Source organism: Branchiostoma belcheri, unplaced genomic scaffold, assembly GCF_001625305.1.
Source record: "Branchiostoma belcheri isolate BF01 breed outbred unplaced genomic scaffold, Haploidv18h27 scaffold147, whole genome shotgun sequence".
NCBI classification, from domain to species: Eukaryota; Metazoa; Chordata; class Leptocardii; order Amphioxiformes; family Branchiostomatidae; genus Branchiostoma; species Branchiostoma belcheri.
In genome coordinates this window covers 375038-396222 of record NW_017802902.1, presented here as the reverse complement: position 1 = coordinate 396222, position 21185 = coordinate 375038, and the positions used below count along the sequence as shown (strand labels likewise).

The 21185-nt window shown below is 41.1% G+C and overlaps 2 protein-coding genes across 2 annotated transcripts in view; one reads left to right on the top strand and one right to left on the bottom strand.

The window, feature by feature from the left end:
- LOC109465073 (slit homolog 1 protein-like) overlaps window positions 1-1775 on the top strand; it is a 5660-nt gene extending 3885 nt beyond the window's left edge. The window contains exons 2-4 of the mRNA XM_019762214.1: window positions 276-704; window positions 977-1254; window positions 1722-1775. Of these exons, the coding sequence (XP_019617773.1) occupies window positions 281-704; window positions 977-1254; window positions 1722-1775 (756 nt within the window). The 5' untranslated portion in view covers window positions 276-280. The remainder of the gene's footprint in view (window positions 1-275; window positions 705-976; window positions 1255-1721) is intronic.
- A 2562-nt stretch (window positions 1776-4337) lies between these two features.
- LOC109465072 overlaps window positions 4338-21185 on the bottom strand; it is a 36159-nt gene continuing 19311 nt past the window's right edge. The window contains exons 30-51 of the mRNA XM_019762212.1: window positions 20692-20903; window positions 20470-20582; window positions 19757-19876; window positions 18639-18767; window positions 17578-17796; window positions 17043-17180; window positions 16429-16606; window positions 15141-15282; window positions 14674-14798; window positions 13980-14110; window positions 13366-13513; window positions 12624-12784; window positions 11574-11817; window positions 10929-11092; window positions 10261-10677; window positions 9785-9971; window positions 8991-9181; window positions 7533-7641; window positions 7018-7216; window positions 6196-6331; window positions 5375-5579; window positions 4338-4855 (exon numbers count right to left, since the gene is read on the bottom strand). Coding sequence (XP_019617771.1) covers window positions 4581-4855; window positions 5375-5579; window positions 6196-6331; window positions 7018-7216; window positions 7533-7641; window positions 8991-9181; window positions 9785-9971; window positions 10261-10677; window positions 10929-11092; window positions 11574-11817; window positions 12624-12784; window positions 13366-13513; window positions 13980-14110; window positions 14674-14798; window positions 15141-15282; window positions 16429-16606; window positions 17043-17180; window positions 17578-17796; window positions 18639-18767; window positions 19757-19876; window positions 20470-20582; window positions 20692-20903 — 3943 coding nt within the window. The 3' untranslated portion in view covers window positions 4338-4580. The remainder of the gene's footprint in view (window positions 4856-5374; window positions 5580-6195; window positions 6332-7017; window positions 7217-7532; window positions 7642-8990; window positions 9182-9784; window positions 9972-10260; window positions 10678-10928; window positions 11093-11573; window positions 11818-12623; window positions 12785-13365; window positions 13514-13979; window positions 14111-14673; window positions 14799-15140; window positions 15283-16428; window positions 16607-17042; window positions 17181-17577; window positions 17797-18638; window positions 18768-19756; window positions 19877-20469; window positions 20583-20691; window positions 20904-21185) is intronic.

Sequence of the window (21185 nt, the reverse complement as noted above, 5' to 3'; positions counted from 1 at the left end):
TATGTGTGTGTGTGTGTGTGTGTGTGTGTGTGTGTGTGTGTGTGCGAGTGCGTGTGTGTATGTATATATATATATACATTATATAGGCTCTCATCAAAGGCCAACTGCGCTTGAAGGCCTTGGTCTACTTTTCACAGCACATGTATAAAAGAGTAAGGGATATCTACAGATACTACATAGAGGTTATGACACTGGTTATGACCAGTACAAGATTAGCTTTTCATTAAGCTAAAACTGTAGTAAGATTGTTTTCAATTTATTTTCTTTTTTTACAGGAAAGATGACTGGCAAGCTGAAGAGATTTTGGTTTCTCCTGGTCATTATCCTCAACGAAATAGCATCAACCACACCCTGCAGTACTTTCAACTGTCTCTTGTCGACGACCTGCAGATGCAACAGTAAAGACCTTACCACTGTTCCTCAGAAACTGCCACGACGTATTACTGAACTTTACTTAAATACCAATGATATTGCAACCATCCATCCATCTTCTTTCTCAAGGTACAGGCGTTTAATAAAACTAAATCTGTCACAAAACCGAATAACTTCTGTTCCTGCTGGTACATTTTCAGGTTTACCAGATCTCAAAGAGTTACACCTGTCCTCCAACAAAATAACTACTATTCAGCGTGGTGCATTTACCAATCTACTACAGCTCCAGAAGTTGTACCTAAATACCAACAACATAAACACAATTCAGTCTGGTGGACTTTCAAACCTACGCCAGCTCCGAATGTTAGACTTAAGTAACAACCGGATGCAGGCACTTCCCCCAACAACCTATTCCATGCTGTCATCAATCCGTCGCGTAAAAATTGACCGCAACCCCTGGCAGTGTGACTGTAGGATGCTTCCCTTTCGGTTAGAAATTAGTCGGTTTCGTTCATTTAAAGACCAGATAATTTGTTCCCAACCAGCTATTTTTTTGGGGAAAGACTGAAAGATATCAATCCTAAAGATTTCGACAACTGTTTAGAGCCAACCATTCTAAGCTTTCGCAGGGTTGACAATGACACATCGGTGCAGGAGGAGACTCTTCATTTGGTCTGTGAAGTTTCAGGTATGCCTAAACCAGACATCACAGTCACCCTCCCATCTGGACCAAACACAAATGCTATGTCAGGAGGGAGGGTGACTGTGGAGGTGAAGAATACCACAGCTACAGTCACCATAACAGGTGTTACTGCAGCAGACGCTGGTCAGTACATCTGCATAGCAACAAATCCATCTGGCTCTGCATCTGCCACTCTCTCTGTCAATGTCCACAATGATCTTCCCCTGACTACTACAAAGTTTAATGCTTCAACTCTATCCGTAGCTGCTACTTCAACGCATCCCACGAGCAACAGCAACCTTGCGTCTTCTCCAGCTTTCTCCCTACCTGCACCTGCACCTTCAGAACACCTTGTGTCTAAGACTTTCTCCCCTGCTGTACCTGACGTTGACGTTACATCTTCAGAACAACCTTTGTCTTATTATACTACCTCCATACCTGTACCTGTTGGCACTACACCTTCAGAACACCTTGTGTCTAAGACTTTCTCCTCTGATGTACCTGACGTTGACGTTACTTCTTCAGAACAACCTTTGTCTTATTATACCACCTCCATACCTGTACCTGTTGGCACTACACCTTCAGAACACCTTGTGCCTTCTCCCAATTCCTCCTCACCTGTACTTGGTGTCTCTACACCTTCAAAACATTTTGTGTCTTCTCCAAGTTCATCTCTACCTGGCTCTACACCAGGTCCTTCAGAACACCTTCCGTCTTCTAAGACGTTCTTCCTACCCGTAAATACCAGCACTGCACCTGAAGAACAGACTGAATCTGATCCCACTTTCTCTGTACCTGTTCTTGTCCATTCGTCACCTCCAGAAGAACCTGAATCTGATCCCAATCCGTCCCTATCTGTTCTGATTGCCACCATGGCTGGTGCAGCTGCCGGCACTGTTGTCATATGTAGCATCGTTCTAACACTCTGTTGGAAGTTGTGGACCAGGAATCGCTCTACTGTTGCCCCAGACTGTGGTGTTGTGTACAACAGTACAGACACCACACATGGTGTAGTGTACAACAGTACAGACACCACGCCTGGTGTTGTGTACAACAGTACAGACACCACACCTGGCGTTGTGTACAACAGTACAGACACCACGCCTGGCGTTGTGTACAACAGTACAGACACCACGCCTGGTGTTGTGTACAACAGTACAGACACCACGCCTGGTGCTGTGTACAACAGTACAGACACCACGGCTACTGAAACAACCGGTGCCCATAATCATCGCCAGATGCAGCATCACGATGCTAATGCCTGATAACTTGGCAGGTCCATTAGACTCTTGCGGGGTTGTGTGGCGTAACAGTAGAGTGTCTGCCTCGTGACCTTGAACCCTTCCATACCACCGATCTTGTGCCCTTAGGAAATACACTTCACACGAATCCCCCCCCCCCAAGTCTCCCGTCACTTTGTATTGTAATAAATGTTGGAATTTAAAAAAGACTCAGACAAGAGCCAATATCTGCTACTTTCTACATGTGCCGATATGTAGCATCATACTACGAAAGCTCAGCTTGTTGAAACTACATGATTGTATATGTACCAAGATACACCTTTAAAGCTCTGTTCGAAAGTCTGTATATATTCAACCAGTGCATATCAGAGCATGTGTATTTACTGGTCTTGTAGTAAGATTGGCTTTAATGCCTGAATGTGGAAAAGGCTGGAATTTCCCATCGAAATGGCTTTGTACACTGTAAATTGAACTTGCACTTATTGTCTCTCCTCCTTGCCAATGGAATAGACTACATAATAAGGTGATGGGCCAAAGGAAGCTGATAGACATTTTAGTTTAGTCAGTTTATGATTGTGATTAATTTATTAGTAAGTTACCCAGCTAATGGATAAACATTAAACAATGTGTGTCATTATTGACTAGGCTAATAGACATAGTAAGTTTTGTGCGCGCTGCTTTGTATTAATTATTTTAGTTTAATAAGTTTTTTTATTAATTGTTACATGTTTACTTTGTAAATGCATATTACATGTTAGTGATGCTAAAGGGTGTGTATTAAATCTGTCTACAGAGAGAAGCTAGCAATTATTTTAAGTGATATTAGGATATTAGAATTGTCCTTGTTATTGAGTGCACCATGTGGTTTTGGCTGGTACTGGATTAAACACACGTGCCTTGTTGAATAAATTTAAGAAGCGTCACATTGTAACTCGTATGTTTTCTAACAATTCACAAGAATCTCTACATCACAGCAACTGTTACGTTCGTATTTCAGGTTGTTCATTTACATAGACACTAAACAGCATACTGACCAAACATCATGCCATAGCTTATGAGAAACCCGAGTAAGGTTCACCATTAAGCCATCACCATATCAGTGAAAAGAAATTAAGAAAGACTTAATGCAGATGCAGGACTTCTTCTCACGACTGCAGATGCAGAATACAGTGAATGATGATGATGGTATCGTCGGTAAGAGCAGCCCAATGCACGGCGTCTCGGGTATTGTAGGCATTGACGTGGGATCGTGTTACGCAGTCGGTAGCGCGTTCATCTCGCAACCAAGAGGTCGCGGGTTCAAACCCTGCCCATGTTACCGATCTTGTGCCCTTGGTAAAGGTACTTTACACGACTTTCCTCATATCACTCAGGTGGAAATAAGTACCTAGCTGCGGTTAGGGACGTCCCTCGGATAGGACGTTAAATGGAGGTCCCATGTTTGGGGAGAGCCACACCCCGTGCACATTGAAGAACCGGGCCACCGCACACAATTTTGAAAAGAGTAGCTAAGGGGACCTTCCCTGTGTAAGTGGTTTAAACCATACAGTCCCGTCTTACGCAGCTTGTACATGTGCGTACATTTACAAAATGGGTGTGTTACGCCGAAAGGCGGATTATCGGTTATGCGAAACAAACAATTTAAGTGAAACTGCCGGACTCTTCTAAACATAAATATTTTTGTTCATCTGAGTGCAGATATGGTTACTAATCTTATCAATCTTTCATTACAGACAAGGCAACACTAAGGAACAGGCAATATTCTTTATACACCAGAAAGTTGTATTAAAGATGTATTCACGTGCAAATCGTTCACTTGCAAACGAATTAATCGATTTATTTTAAAAAAATGCAACACCATTTGAAAAACGTGGTATCTTATTTGCTTATTGATAGCCTAGCGACCATTCTCTACAGGCCGGTTTAGGAGGTTTTTAAGCCGGCCCAGTTCTAGTTATAGACCTCTATTTTTGAAAGTATTCCTTTTGGATTACAATATTTTGGAAGTGAATCAATCCATGTAAAACCTGCATGTGGTAATGTACCTAAGCGACCTGGCAAAACAGTACCGCAGACTTACCACGGATCTCCCGAAATTCTAATTTTGAGACATCAAACAATAGCCAATTCAATATAAGAAGATATTACTCTGATCGCCAATTTTTATGACTATATTGTGGTACTCATAAGATGACCAATGCAATAAACTACAAACCTATTAAATTCTACTCCGGGAATTCTAAATGCGACCTACATTTGCATGATGACGACTAATACTGGTTTAGTTAACCGTTTGTTGGATATGACAGTACAAAGGTTTCGCCCAAGTACAGCCCAGCTTGGTTGATGGCAGTGATGACAACGAAGTGTTCCTTGTTGTTATCAACGTCGTTCATGCTGATCTGAGTCTCCTCTGTTTCCACCCACTTCATGACGTCACATCCGCCAGGGTATGTCCCAACAGACACCTCGTACACCAGGGAGGAGTTACTGACGAAAACGTCCGTCCAGTCAAACTGTAGCACCGACGGCTGAGGCCACCAACTCCGGAGAGTGGGATCTACGGAATCCAGAATTCTACGTTTAGACCAGTGTGTGTGATACAGTTATACATGACACAGTTACTGACACATGCAGTTATACATGATACAGTTACTGACACATGCAGTTATACATGATACAGTTACTGACGAAAACGTCCGTCCAGTCAAATTTTAGCATCGACGGCTGAGACCACCAACTCCGGAGGGTGGGATCTGTGAATCCAAAATTCTACGTTCAGCCCAGTGTATGTAATACTGTAACAGTTTATACATGAAACCATAACTGATACAGCTATACATAATGCAGTTACTGACGAAAACGTCCGTCCAGTCCAACTTCAGCACCGACGGCTGAGGCCACCAACTCTGGAGGGTGAGATCTGCGAATCCTGAAACCCTACGTTTAGCCCAGTGTATATGGTATACAGTATGCATAATACAGTTACTAAGTAAATGGAGACGTCCTCCATTGCAATATTATGTAAAGAATAGTATCGCCGTCTGAACCTGGCGCGCTACAACAGAAAATTACCTACCAACAAGGTGTGGTTCCTCTGTCTCGATGACGATATCTGAGGATGCTACGTCACTGACCACGCCCACATGATTGACAGCCCTGACCTGGACCTGGTACGTGTTGTAGGAGCGGAGATGGAGTCCTGACAAGATGACGTGATTCTTCCTGTACAAACCCACATCTGTCCATGGGAAGTCAGGTCCATCCTGGCTGAACACCCGGACCTGTAAAGCGATATATCCTACAAGTCACCACTAGAACAGGTAAACAATTATGCCTTCCCAAATATGCTTGTGATCAGAAAGCCTTGTTGTGGTGGCGTGATCATGGTCATATTTGGGAAGGACTTCGTAGAAAGTGTGTTCTGTAGACGTGTACAGCGAAGCAAAGCAAAGAGATGCGAGTCTTATGAATTCCTATAGAATTATAAAGTAGATTAAACAACTGAGTATCTAGCTGACTGAACACTTGCAGGCCGATGCGAATCGTCGCAAATGTTTGCCATCAGAAGCATCAAATGAAAAGAGTCGCCTACTGTTTTTGACATTGTCGTTATAACATAGATTTCTTACCGACACCCCCCACCCCCCACAAACAAGCACAAAAACTGTGCGACAAAATGTTACTACAACGCTTTAGACTGTGGTCACATTTCCAAACTGGAGCCCGGCCGGGCTGCTAAGATTAACGAAAAATCAACCATTTATATCATTGATATACGCGAATACTTCCCAATTAATATTTTCAATTTTTTGTGCTTGGTTGTCCTTTATATGATACTTTTCGTTCCATAAGACTGCCCGGCCGGGCCCCAGTTCGGAAATGTGACCGCAGCTTTACCTGGTAGTGGTGGATGCCAGACTCGTCAAAGAACCCGGACCAGGTCACGTGAATGACGTCAGTTGCGGCCTGATGCTGACCTCGGATCGGGTAGTAAGATGAAGAACTCGACATGGTCTCAACTATAGCGTGATTGCTTTGAAAAGACAATGGTATACAACGTGAGTTCACGAATAACATACAGTGTATGATAGTAATAAGTTCTCTTCGCAATTTCCGAAGAGAACCAACTTTCTGTCTATGCACAGATAAAACAACTATAGAGTAGGGTAGTGCGCACACTCACGGATCGGGGTCTGAAGCACGAATGGTAAGGAAAGTTGGGGAAGAGCGTTGGGAGGGATGGGATTAAATAGAGAGAGTGTGGTTATGATGTGCGGACAGAAAGTGGGACTTGCCTTGTAAGACGCCCTTGCCTTCATATCTCATTACGTAATTGAAAAAAGTCACATTTTGAATGCCTGCCCCATTAAGTGCTCTCCAGGAACAACAGTTAGTATTTTTGATGGGCCGCACAATAATGATGATGTGGGGTCGTGTGTTGTTGCGGCAGAGTGCTTGACTCGAAACCAAGAGGTCCCGGGTTCGAGTCCTGACATGCCACCGATCTTGTGTCCTTGGGAAAGGCACTTTACACGACTTTCCACAGTTCGCTCCTGACAGGTGAAAATGAGTATTGTATTGCCCCCTGTGTTGATGGCAGCATTAATATAAGTTAAAAAACTTGAGTGTGCCGTCAACACGTCTGGTGATTACATGTTGGAATATGAAAAAAATAATGATGATGATGACAGTGGAGCTGATTCATTAACGCTGACACACCTGTCAGGTGGCTGTAGAACAATGGTGACGCCGTCTGACGTAACGTGTGACGACACCCCGGCATGGTTGGTACAGCGGACTGTTGGGAACACCGTCTGTCCATGAGTCAGGTTCCCGCCCAGGTCAGACACGGCGTGTAGAACATGTACAGACGGCAGGCGTACAAACGGCTGGAGTTCTCCGGACCCTGGCGACAGTCCTGTAACGTCAATCAATAGAAGGGTACATTAGAAGCCGGATAACCAGCTCTATATCATATTCTCCCATCATGCGTTTATCAAACCGTTTGTCCTTCTTGTATTGCACAAAGGCCAAATGTTAATATGTTAGCATGTTAGTTATGCACATCCATCTTCAGTTAATATTTTACCAACAAAATTTCAAGTGATGGAGTTGTCATTCGCTTCTCCTAAGCTGTGTTAGATAGATTTCTGACTATGACTATGAATATGTAGTCGCCTGTGCTTGGATACTCTAGGTTAGGTACCCTGACCTGAAAATATGAAAATACGTACCAATTGTCCAGTCACAAAAGTCCACCCCGCTCTCTTTATCACGTACATCCCAGTACAGGGAAATGACAGACGTGTTCTGGTAGTCCAAGTCCTCTAGTTGACTTCCGTCCTACAATAAAGAAGCAACTTATTTGCACGACAATTTAAATGGTACAATGCATGACAACAGCATTTGAACACAGCACAAAGAAATGTATTGTATAGAACTTATTATAATAACATCCTTATTACTTAACCCTAAACAGTACACCTGGGGTCCGCGCGGACCCCAGCACTATATATTCTGTAATATCTTTTTTGTTTCTAAAGATTTTTTTCTGAAATTTGAGGTAATTGTCACCCACAAAGTTGTCTCTCAATACAGTGCAGAAAACTCCGTTTCTACCATTTATAAAAAAATTATATCTGATTTTCTTTTGGGGTCCGCGCGGACCCCAGCCGGCTTTCGATCATAATGGATACATTGGCGTTCTTATACATTACCTTATTTCCGTTTTTATATGTTTTTATGCACTCATCTTATGTCTACCAAGTTTTCAGAGAATGGTGTAGTAATAGAATTAAATTTTAATAACTTTGGTGTAATTATGACGTCATATGACGTCAGAGCTAATAATATAGTCCGCCATATTGGATTTTGACCAATGACGTCATCAAATTAGCATATTCTATACATATTAAATGATTTAACTTATATTTAATTATGTAAGATGTTATTAATGTTGGAAAAGAAGTGTAATTTAATATAAAACTCAGAAAATTTTTATGTTTAAACCAAAATTACTTCTATTTTGAAAAAAAGAAACCCGTTGCCATGGCAACACAAAAAAACATCAACTTACTAGTATCAAACTAATATGAACTTTTTTCCAGAGACATTTTAGGAAAGGTCTCTAAATTTGATACTTCTAGCGCAAGCCGTTTAGCCGCTATCTGAGATCAAAGTTGGGCCTCAAAAGCCCCTTCAGTCTGAAATGGGTTTAAAAATCGGGTATTTCTTCTTGTCTTCTTTTCTTCACCAAAAAATAGAAAAAGTTCAAAATGTATGATATTTGTTTGTAATGTGGACACAGAGGTTCCCACATCAGTTTGCAAAACAATTGAGCTGGTAGCATGTTGATAATTTCTAAAATTAGCAAAAAACTGCTCTGGGGTCCGCGCGGACCCCAGGTGTACAGATTAATCAGTCCGGGAAGGTGTACTGTTGAGGGTTAAACAATACGGGCTATCATAAAAGTCATTACATAATATACATGTAGAGTTACAATTAAGTGGGGATGAAATGAGTTTCGGCGTTTTCCATTGATACAAAACAAGATACAGATGCAACTATGTAAAAATAGTGAAGACATTTGCGTCAGCACGTTGTTTCACCGATCAACAAAGAATACAGGTTATAAGGTTTGGTCATGGAGTTATGAAAGGAACTCCATGGTTTGGGTAAGGTGGTAGAATTACCTTAACGTCAGAGATAACTGGCGGTGTCAGGTCCACCAGGACCGGGTCCGAGTACACGACTGTCTTCAGTTCTACTGCGTTCTCCGCCACCACGGTCACGTGGATAAAGGCGCCGTGATCCAGCCGGATGTGACTGTTCTGTGCATGCGTGTTTCTTCCGACTGATCTGAAGGTCTGTAGTTGTGTTCCACCTGTAGATGGCAGTAGTATGAGTGTTATTACTTCCGGGTTAGGAAGTATTGTTTTGGGTGGTTGATCTGTGCGTTTGTTTCGTCCAGATAATAGGTTGGCAGCATGAGAGTGGGAGGAAGATTGACAGGCAGAATCTTGGCAAGTCAAACGTGTAGAGACAGGAAATACCCACATACAGTATATACCTATTTCTAGTTAAACTTTATTTCAGGCACTTGGCCCATATCACACTCATCATATACTTTCGGGAAGTGTGAAATCTCCAAATTCTTGTTTTGTTGGTATACCAAAACAGTTAAAATTTTTGTAATGTGTTTGTAGAATGCACTCTTGTTGTAAATTTGAAATCGTGTTCTAGATATAGACCAGGTTTAAATCACGGAAATGGAAAGGCTGGCCAAAATCTGCCTAGCTCAACTGTTCTATGGTTTATTTACTGTTGGGACGGTGTTTTGTTATACAGATATACCATTACGATACACCCATCCATTGTGTTTGAGTATCTTTTGGGTTCGGTTCTAGCTGCCCAACATCTAGTACTTCCCCGCAGCGTTTGCCAAACTTGACTGAAATGGGTGGTGCCGTTTTTTAAAGTTGCTTACCTCTTGCAGTGCCGATGGCCCAGCTGTAGTCTATGATGGGACTTTCCGGGTCTACAAAGTGCCAGGCGGCGTGCACGGAGGTCCAGCCGTGTACGAACCTGGTGTGCAGGCGGACAGGACTGGTCTCACGGGCGGGGAAGTTGGGATCTGCAGATGAGTGTTGAGGACCAAGCTGCATTATCTGAACCTGTGAGGCGGATAAATTTTGTATTTAGATACATCAAACATAACGACATAACAGACGTTTGACAAAATAGGCAGATACTTGACATAAGTCAGTATTCTGATGTAAAAAAAAAGTGAAAAACGGGACACCTGCCAAGTGCTGTATATAACGTTACATCCATAAAACATTTTATCTATTTTAAACTATAGAGAAATGTTGTGCCATCCGTCATCTCTGTAGAACATGGGGTTTCAGACAACAAACTTGACCGTCTTTTTCTGATGAGACATTTCCAGGACGAATCACACACCTGTACGTTATCCAGGGCAATACCATTCCAGACTCCTACCGACCCGACAGTGATATTTGACACGATGTGTACAGCTGTGAAGTAGAACACGTGCTGGTGCCAGGTGATGTTCGTGTCCAGGTGCAGCTGTGTGCCCTCCAGGTGAGATGGACGCTGGTACAGTTTGAAGACGCGGTGCATGCCGGGAGCTTGAACATACCCCTCTTGAGAGAGGATCGGAGTGTTGGAAGTGAAGATGGGCGAGGCGTGGAAGGTGATGCGATATCTTTCTCCTGGGATTGTTGAGATAGCCTGTGAGACGGACCCCAGGAGAAGGAGGTACCGGCGGCCATCTTGGCTGGTGGCTTGACTCGGGGAAGAGATGTTAGCGATCCCTGATACCAACCATGATGCGGGAAGTCCTCCGGTCCCGACACTCTATGTTCAGGGAATAGAAGTCAAGATAGACACAATTCTGAGTCTGTACATGTTGGTAGATCGGCACGATACATTTTTTAATATCTGTACAATATAGCTCCTGTCAAAATTGCAATCTGTACTAGATAAATCATAAATAGGTTTACTTAGTCCTACGCGTTTGATACTGTCTACATAGATCTTCTCATCTTCCACCGTGTTCTTAAAGTTACGGTACTCTGTAGGTATACTACTCTATGTTATGTGCCCACCTGTACATCTTCAAAAGAAGGGTTAAACAGCAGGTTCGTCCCGAAGTTGAACTTGTCCAGGGGTACCGGTGCTGTGGTGTCCACTGTGACTCCGTCTGACACGGCTGGAGGAGACCGCAGGCCGGCTGCGTCCACGGCGTACACGGTGGTGTAGTACATCGTGCCTGAGTGATTAATGACATTTTATTTATTTTAATTACATATATTTTCTTTTTATTTCATAAGGATTTCTTAAGGATTTTGTAAAGGTAAGGTTGCCTATCAACCCCCCAACTCCCAACATAGATATAGACGAGGACCTTATACAGATAATGTCCTTTATATAAGTAATGTCAACAAAATTGCAATAGTCATGTGAAAAGAAACAGAAATAAATTAAGATGAAACATGTAGCTGGTGAACAAGATGACAGGTGAATAAACAAAAGTGACCTCTCTGGAAAATTAAGCTGAAAACGACGTCAAGTATTACTGTAGGATAGAGTTAAGTTGGTCCTCAGGTGTCAGAAGAGTGAAGTTACTTTGATGAAATGGCAGAAAACTGATAATATTGCTTGTTTAATGATTGCTCCTGGAAGCACGATACGCTGTGACATTGCCCTATGTATTAGCAATAATTCAAACAAGTGCTTATATTGTATCTCACCGTTCTGTAAAGTACAAGGAATTTCTCTTGTTAGTGACAGTCTCAGTCCGACGTCTTCACAAGGCCAGACGTCATCCGTGCCAGGTGCGGTGCCGAAGCAGCAGGTGTAATGGTGTATGAAGGACTGCAGGTCAGAGAAGCCGTGCCAGGTGGCCGCTACTGTGCAGCTGTTGTTCTGATAGTCGGCGTCATGGAGCCCGAACCCGTCCTGAACAACCCCTGCTGTTGGTCGTTCTATATCCACCTGGAAATAATGTTAAACATCATTTTACGTACGTAAAAAGGAATTTAGATAAGCCTTATTTTCCGATTTTCATACATATCCAGGAAGACTGTACGGACAATAATGTACTTATTAATAAATGAAGACCTTAATTGCAAATTTTTGCCAAACTTGGCTGAGTACAGGTCACAACAAAACAATTTGTACGGATACAGTTAACACATTCAAAGAAACTAGCGTCATATAAATTCAACTTCTCATCGTTTTTCAATTATTGTAGAAATAAAAGAACAGACATGTTTTTCGATGGAGGATTTGTCTAGTTGTATTATGGATATAGAAGAGTATGAAATAGGGGAATATAAAGTCCATTTCTCTGTTTGCTCTACAGTTCACATTCTATAACAATTACTCATTTCTCCGGGGAAATATAACGCCTATTGTCAGTTTTCCATGTGCCCAGGACATGAGTTAGCAACATTAAATAAGAATAATTCAAAATAATTCAGTACAACTAAACATAACAATAAAGCCAGGTTTGAAATATGTCTAACAACGATGTAACAGCATATTATATAGAACATTATAAAAAGAAATCATAATAACAAATCTGCATGTCAATGTTCCACAGACAGGCAGTCAAGTTTATGTTATTGCTCTGGGAGTTGTAGAGTTTTGGCAGATTTCAGAGAATGTGGTAAATGTGTTCTAAAGCGCCATCCATTAAGGATTTAACCTAAATATTTACAAAGCGAATTGCTTCAGAAACTGAAAAGACATCAATATATTTTGTAGCTTATAAACGTGTATTATTTATTAAAACTTACCAAAACTCCATCCGAGCTGACAGTTGTGTGCATCCCTGCATGGTTGAAGGCCCTGACGTTACTGTAGTACTTGACATTAGGTTCAAGTGTCAGGCCTTGAAGCAGGATTTCTCCCGTAGTGGAGGACAAATTGAATAGGCTAAACGGAACGATGTCTTCTCCTGGCATGGGTATTTACACACAATATAAAATGAATAAATAAATAAATAAATGAATTAATGAAAGTCCTTTATTGTTCCTTTTTTTTTTTTTTTAATGCTGATAAAGGCTAATCCGGTGGGGAAATGGCTACAGACTGGCTAATTTGATACTGTATTTCCTCCACCGAATGATCCGGTTGAAGATTAGTTAAAGGCTATGTACAGGTCATTGTGATGTTTAAGGTTCTATGTAAAGTACATTTCTGGTATCTTTATTATAGTGCACTAAAATGAACACAACCAACCTTATCTCCCTTATTTAGACAGTTGTCAGTACAAGAACAGATGGGGCTTGTAATGCATGGATTAGTGAGTTGCATGAGGAATATGAATTTTCTTCGCTACGTAAATTTCTAAAACTTGATAACTTTTCTTGTATCATACTTGTAAATTACCCTCGTCTTCTATCTTGTTGAGGTTACAATATTGACAAATTCTTTGATTACATAAAATCATGATTTCAGTCTTAGGAGTGACAACAGTTTACAGGACTGCAGAAGTAAAGGGCGAAGAGTGGAAAGTAAAAGTAAATTTGACATTACCTCCAGGAAACGTGCTGAGGGACACCAGGAAATATGCCACGCCCACTTCCTGGTCCATGAAGACGTTCCTCCACCCTACACCCAGGTGGGAGGTGTTGTTAATGAAGTCAACATCAACTACCTGGCCTACGTCCGAAAGATCATTCACCTATATGACAGGAAAATAATCGAGAAGATTTGCTTGCTACTTGCTAGTTTATGTTTACCAAGGTATCATCTGAAATCAATTCGAAAAGGTACGCTGAACTATTATTTCTAGAGATTTTTTTTTTCATGTACTCATTAGTATTTATTTTGTTGTTACGGTTACGGAAGTGTAGTTTTGGGTAGCTGTACGCTGTGTACTCCGCAACTGTTTTCCGGACAGAATAGGTTGATAGCATGTGGGTAGGGAGATTAACAGACAAAATGAACAGTGCAGGGGTCAATTGAAACATATGAATGTTAAGGTTTGAAAATCTGGCCGGGAGAAAGCTTGGCGGGGTGGTGTAGGGGTGTCCGGAAACCAACGGCTGCATACTTCTGAAATCTCTGATTGTTTGGTGGTATTGTGAGTGGTATTGCAATTAACCTAACTTTTGTTGATCCCTTCATTGATCGGAATGCTTCATCACCTTCTTTGACTTGGACACAGCTGGAGGAGTGCAGTCTGTCTGGATCCCGTTTGAATGGAAGTCCAGGTACTCATGACTGGCGTACCAGGCCCGCACGTGGAACATGTACTTGATTTCAGGCTGGAGAAGAACTGGAAAAAAAGAACATTTTTGTCACCTCACCGTATATTTCTAATATAGAATACCCTGATATGTACGTCTTTCCTAGGCACCATATTGGACTAGTTACGATATTTAGTGATTGCAGTAGAAGATTAAAAACCAAACACACAAATCGAGAAGAATATATAATATAGGACCGGTGTGCTTCGTTATACAGTGTGTAGCTGTGGATGAGCTGTAGTGAAGCCTCATTGCCGTTCACTATCAATAATCTAAATCATCATGCCTCACTGAGCATTGCGTCGATTTCGACTAAAGATGACGTAGAAAGGGTGATAATAATTCGTATTAACATTCAAATTGACTTGATATGCTAAGTCTGCAAAACGCATACCATGTGCAAAAATAATAATCCAGATTGACTTCCATTTAGGATGATTTTGCCTGTAATGACTGTTTTTATTTATCTTTTATAAAAAGATAAATAGACTATCTGGCTAAAATTTGCAAATATATTTGGCCATGTTACAGTAATTGAGTACAAACTGTATTTCTCCTGATAATTTGTGGCAGACTGTGATGATGTACTCACATTCGACAGGAAGACTCAGTACAGCCCTGGTTCTCAGTCCCACATCAAACCAAACCCTGTCATTTATAGTGTCCATCAACAGAGTCCCGGGGGCTTTGCCGAACTGACCAGCGCTCCACTCAAACCTACAGATATGATATAATGCTATTTGATAAAAAGTATAATGATAGACTGGCGCACAACATTTTAATATATAAAAATTGTATGAGGCATAAAGCCTATTGTTTAAAAAAGGTATGCTTGTAAAGACATTTATTATAATCGACATAATTGCAAAAATCTGAATTATTAAAAATACAACAATATCACAATATCAGAGAAGATTAAAATATAGATGTAAGAAATTCTGAAAGCAAATAAACAAACAAACCTACAAACAGAAGGATAAAATCATGTATTGCAGCGCCACAAATGCACGGTTTTACCTTTCGATATATCTGTATGTTAAGGCTATGACTAAGGGTTACCTTTTAATTTGTTTTCCTCCCGGAATAATTTCCCACCGAGCCGCTAGTGCACACTGGGAAGGCGTGACGTCAGCATCCGCGGGCTCCTGACTACGCAGGTCGGTAACGTCATACACCAGGACCTGCTGGTACGTGGACGGGTCTGTGGAGATTCCAAGGTTATATGTAAGACCTGTCTATATGACTTCTGTACTTCTATAGCAAATATTTTATTCAGGTAGACGTAGCAGTAACGCACTGAAATTTTCACAAATTTATGTAGCGAAATTTGAGGATAAAAAATTAACGGCTCTTGGTTACAAATGTGCTGATGTTGACACATTGGCGCACCAAATCCGTAAGGTGTTTTTGGCACACAGATAGCCAATTAGCCTAAGAGGCTAGGTGGGCGTCACATTACCGTACATGGTGGGGAAGTTGAAAAGTGCATTTCCCAAGGGCACAGCGTCGGGCCACGGTGAGTATCGAACCCGGGACCTATTGGTTCCGAATCCAACGCGCTAACCGTATTCGTAAATAATGTTATATTAAAGGATTGCACAGTCTCCGCAGTTTGAAATCATCATTATTATATACAATATGAAAGGTTGTTTTGATAAAGCCTAGGTCAGCCATTTATCTCTTGATGCAGCACTAAGAAGAGGGCACACGGCACTAAGATAAATACAGTTTACTTTATGGAGTCGGACATTTTCGTGTCTCACTTAAAAATATTACACAGTTGCGAGTACATTTTATACATACATAAAATACGTTTTAGAGATATTAAAATCGGGCCATTATACAAGAAAACAGCCCTGAAATACTATAAAAATACGTTTTAGAGATATTAAAATCGGGCCATTATACAAGAAAACAGCCCTGTAGTACTTATAAAAAGTTAACAGCAAATAGGCACTTCAGACAGTCAATGTTGCCAGTCAACTTGTCTTTTATAATGACGTGAATTGTAAGTTAATCCTCTACAACGCCATTATTTACCGATTGCAATTGTTCATTATGACAGTTGTATATACTGAACGATATTTTGTGACAGTGTATTGTATTGTATTTTCATGACTGATGTATGTTATTGTAGGAATTTGTATTTCATGTCATCAATTGTTCGACATTGTAATTTGTATTGTACTGTGCTGTACTGTATTTACATTGTTGTGTTTGGGAGAACAACTTGAATGTAAAGGTGTCAATACGCCTGTTTTGCCCTCCCTTTCACTTGTATGTTTGTTTTTGTGGTAAATTTTAATAAATAAATAAATAAATAAATATTGCAAAATTGATAGCATACCTGTGACATCATTACAGCCTATGTCTGGTGGTGCACATTTCTGGTTCTGTGGCGCACACGTGCAGTCTCCTTCACACGATTCCGCGTCACATCTCCTGACCAATGACAGGACTCCACAGTAAGGGCTGGACGCCACCACTTCAAAAGCATCGTGCGCTTCAAGACTTTCCAGTCCGACCTACGATATTAGAGTCCATCTTTGAGTCACAAGGTTATTCAACACTGCTGACATCAACTATTTCTTTCAAGCACTGCTCATGTTGTTATGTTGCTGTGGTATTTCCTGATTGATGAACTTATAGTACTTGGTATGGTCATTCTAACTCAGAAATGAAAGTGAGTGTTCTACAGTTGAAGCCATTGAATCCCATGGTGATTTGGCGTTAATTTCTTTAGAAAAGGTTGACTAACATTTAGAGAATGTGGGCTAAACTAGCACTATTAACCCCTACAGCGACTAAAGGTGTTGTCCCGGCTATCATACTACAAAATGTAATACCAATACAACAGTACTTGTTTTCCTGTAAGCAATAGGTCGCGTGGCCACACGGTTTCATATTGTCAGGAGATACATAGAAGCGGCGATATTGGCAGCGGAAGAAACTCATCGTTACCTTGTTGACAGCCCAGAGTGAGATGTAGACATGTTCCCCCGGTGTCAGGTCCCGGCTGATGTTGACTGAAGCTGTCTGTATGACTCCCTCGTCTTCGTGAGTTGTGCCGTTCTGGTGGGGAATTATCACCTCATGGCCCTGGAAAAGAATGAAACAACATTTATAACTATAAAAAATACACATGTAGCGCAAGTAGTCAACTATAGTAGATGACAGTCAAATGAACAGTTAACCACTCAAACTCGAACTTGATTGCTCCCTCCAAAATTTTAGGATTCACACATAGTTCATTATTATCGACGAACATCAATAAGAAAGTTTTTTAATAAGTCAACACAATGCTTACAGCAGTACATTCATCCATGCATCAGTAAGTACGATGTTCATGCACTTCGTACATTTTATTTATTTATTTATTGAGTTGTACAATTGGGCAGTCAAGTAATTCGCGTGGTAGAAAATCGAATGATTGTCACGACAAGACTAGGTATTGAGGCCACGAGTCATTATCAATACAATTAAGCTGGTAATATACCGATAGGTCCCTGCCACTAAACTCTGATCCGATAGTGACGTGGTAACTCTCAATGCCGGTATGGATGTCCGAGAATCCCAGCCACGCCAGCCTGACGTGGGGAGGTGTCGTGCTGTTCTGCTGCCGGTACCCCATCCAGCCGTTCTGATGCCGAGACAGCTGTGCAGCGTGCTCCGTATGGACAGCGAACGTACCCACGGTGGGGGGAGTCGAGTCGATCTAGTGAGAAATTGTAGGTTATAAAAAACTGTTGTCACACTTTACAGCGCATTTGTAACATCCATCGTGGGTCACAATGTACGATGACTTTGTAAGGATATTACATAATGTATAAAACGCCGTCACAAAACTACGGATCAGCTGCCATAAACTGCACATTGAGACCGGTCGACATAACCGCACTCCCCTGGAACAACGTATTTGTCGATACTGTAATCTAGATAGAATAGAAGATGAACATCATTTTGTAGTAGAATGTAGTTTGTATAACAGTGCGAGAATTGAACTTTATAGACGAATAACATCGATGTTTCCCCACTTTACACACCTAAGTAATACAGACAAATTCACATTTTTAATGAACTTAGACAAACCCCCGATCCTTAAACTTGTATGTTCTTATCTTTTCAACATCACAGAGAAGCGAAGAGAAGTCGAAATTATGTAACAAACTGTAGTGCTAGTACTAGATTGATCTTGTTGTGTATATATTTGTGTATTCAAGTCAACCTTTGTACCTAACCCAGTGGGTATGTTTGTACAATAAAGGTCTTCATTCATTCATTCATTCATTCATTATTTAGACATAATCAAACGAAAACCCTAGAAATATCACGATTATGAAACCATGGCTTCTATCGTATCCGGAACCGTGCTAAATCTAGTTCTATGCCTAAACGGTTTGAGTAAGGATCGGGGAAAGTTATGAAATGTCTATGTGATCTATGGACGTAGATTTCTTCTACGTACAATTCTGGACACGCATGGACTATTCAGAATCGTGCGTGGGAATAGTTCTGGATAAAGCACGTTTCTGGATACAAGTTCAAATAAGGACTGACCAGAAGCCCGTCAGTCTCCGCAGACGTACACAGCCGCGCCATGTTACAGGCAGTAACCCGTACATAGTAGGTGTTCCCGTCATGCAGAGACAGGTTTGTGAACTTGTAGTCCCGTATGGAGCCAACAACCTGTATCAGCAAAACGTAGGTACCATTATTGGTAATAAACATGATACATTACTTATGTCACTAGAAGAGCTATTTTTAAAAAGGCTTTAATAAAAGGATCTATTTGATGGCGCACACTAGAGTTTAAGTTAAAGACAAAACAGTTTATGTAAAGTATGTCGAATTAAGCCAAAAAACAGTTACTCAAGCAACTGGATATGATTTTGAAAACGTCAGACGTTTCAGCTAGTATCCACTAGCTTTCGTCAGTGACTGAGAGACCAGAGGGGAAAGCAGGTTTATATACACAACCTGTTGATTGATATGCAAATAAAGTGAAGACAAATTTTTGGAAGTCGAAAAAGGAACAAAAGTCAGACAAGTCAAGACAAGATGATGCAAATTAGTCTGAAAGCTCCTGTTATACAGGACAGGAGCTTAAGTGTTGTCTGTCCTCGGGGCTGGGAGTGCCAAATTCCAATTCTCTCAGTCACTGACGAAAGCTAGTGGATACTAGCTGAAACGTCTGACGTTTTCAAAATCATATCCAGTTGCTTGAGTAACTGTTTTTTGGCATATCGCATTACCTGGATGTCTAACCTTCATCGACGTATGTCGAATTAAGTATATCGCCATGGGGGGGGGGCGCTGCTGTCGCTTTCTTAACCATGTGATTGTTTTATTTTTTTTCTCTTGCATAAATTAATCATTATATGTCATTATTTCCTATCCATTTTGTGATTACGAGGAGGCGACAGAAAGCTACTGGGCTAAGTTGATAGTACCTTGTCGATTTGGTACAATTGTGCTACCGAAGGATCTGTTTGAGATTACTTAGTAATACGCTTCATTTCTATATACCTGTCTCGTGATGGCGTCCATATAAGATTTGGAAACGTGATTGTGCCACCCATATGTGTGTCTTTGTCTCTTTACGTGGAAAAAATGCAAAGAGTAAAACTTGAAGGTATCGTAACGTTAGTCAGAAAACCAAAAGACGTGCATATTACCTGTAGTGGCTCGATGTCCAGGTCAGCCTGGTGGTGAGTGAATACTGACAGGTGCTGCCGCTCTATAGGACTGTCGGGGTCACTCACCTCCCAGGACACGGACACAATTGTTCTCCACATCTAGTATAGATGATTTTATAAAATGTACTTGGGCCACAGTAAGTAATTTTGACATCAGCGCGCGCATTAATTTTCGCCTGATTTCGGGAAAAAAACACAGAAATTTTGCTGCAGTGGTCAGCCTGTAGGTAAAGATGTCTGTTTCCATGCCGGAAGATAGATGGCAAATAAATTTGAAGAGAGGAGACATAAAAAGGCTCTGATTGAATGTTCTGTTTCTTTCTTTTCGTTCTTTGATGCAGTGATATATGATGCTGGTTGTCTATATGTGATAGTCGTATTAAATCAAAACCATTTGTTCAATGATTGAGTCAAAATTTTAAATTGTAGGAACCTTGTAATTTTCCCCCCCGCTCGCACTAGATTTGGAATCTACAGAGGATGTCATCCATAAAATTTACTTGCTGTGGCCTTTTTTTTTGCTGTGGCCTTTGGAGGAAATAAATAACTTTACAGTTATCCCATGTACGGATGAATTGTAGATTCCCAATCTAAAGACGGTCTAACTCTTCTAAAACGTACCGTGTATGTTTGCAAGTGTTATTATATTCATGTGAACAATAATAAAGAATAAGATACGAAGCGTGGTTTACCTGGCTTTCAGCTATGATTGACCCGTGCTGAAGGTCAAACGAAGGTCTGCTGACAAAAGCTGGAGGCGTGTCGTCAGCTGTGACTCCATTGGACGATCTTTCCACAAAAAGTCCTATGGGTAAAATGTACACAGTAAGTGTTATGTAACAGAACGATTAAGGATATGAAAACTCGTGAGCTAAATATGATCTTTGTCTAGTCTCGTACATTTCTTGACGTACCTGCTTTGTTGTAAGCCCGAATTGTCACGTAGACTGCCTGACCAATCGTTAGAGGTGGATCAACACGGGAAATATACGCCATCTCCGTAAGATGCAGCCTTGAGGTGAAGTGCACATCATCTCCGCCAGGGGTCGTGCCTGCACGCCACTCGTAGTGAGACAAACCGGAGTGAGGATCATAGAAACCGAACCAATGGGCTCCCAGGAATGTCCTTTGGGGAAGACAAAAGTAAAGCTGAATCAAACAACCCTGAAATTTTGCGGTTAACTGCTTTCGTCTCACTATGCCATAAATGAATGAATGAATGAATGAATGATCTTCATTGCTCGACAGTTATACGTGGTACAATGTATGGCAAGGATGTGGTCTTTACAATCATACTAGAGTACTCTTGGAAACTAAAAGTACATAAATACAACGTAAATTGCGTATTGACATGATGTACATTATTTGAAACATTTCTGTCTGTCACAATTCTTTCTCTCTTTTCTAA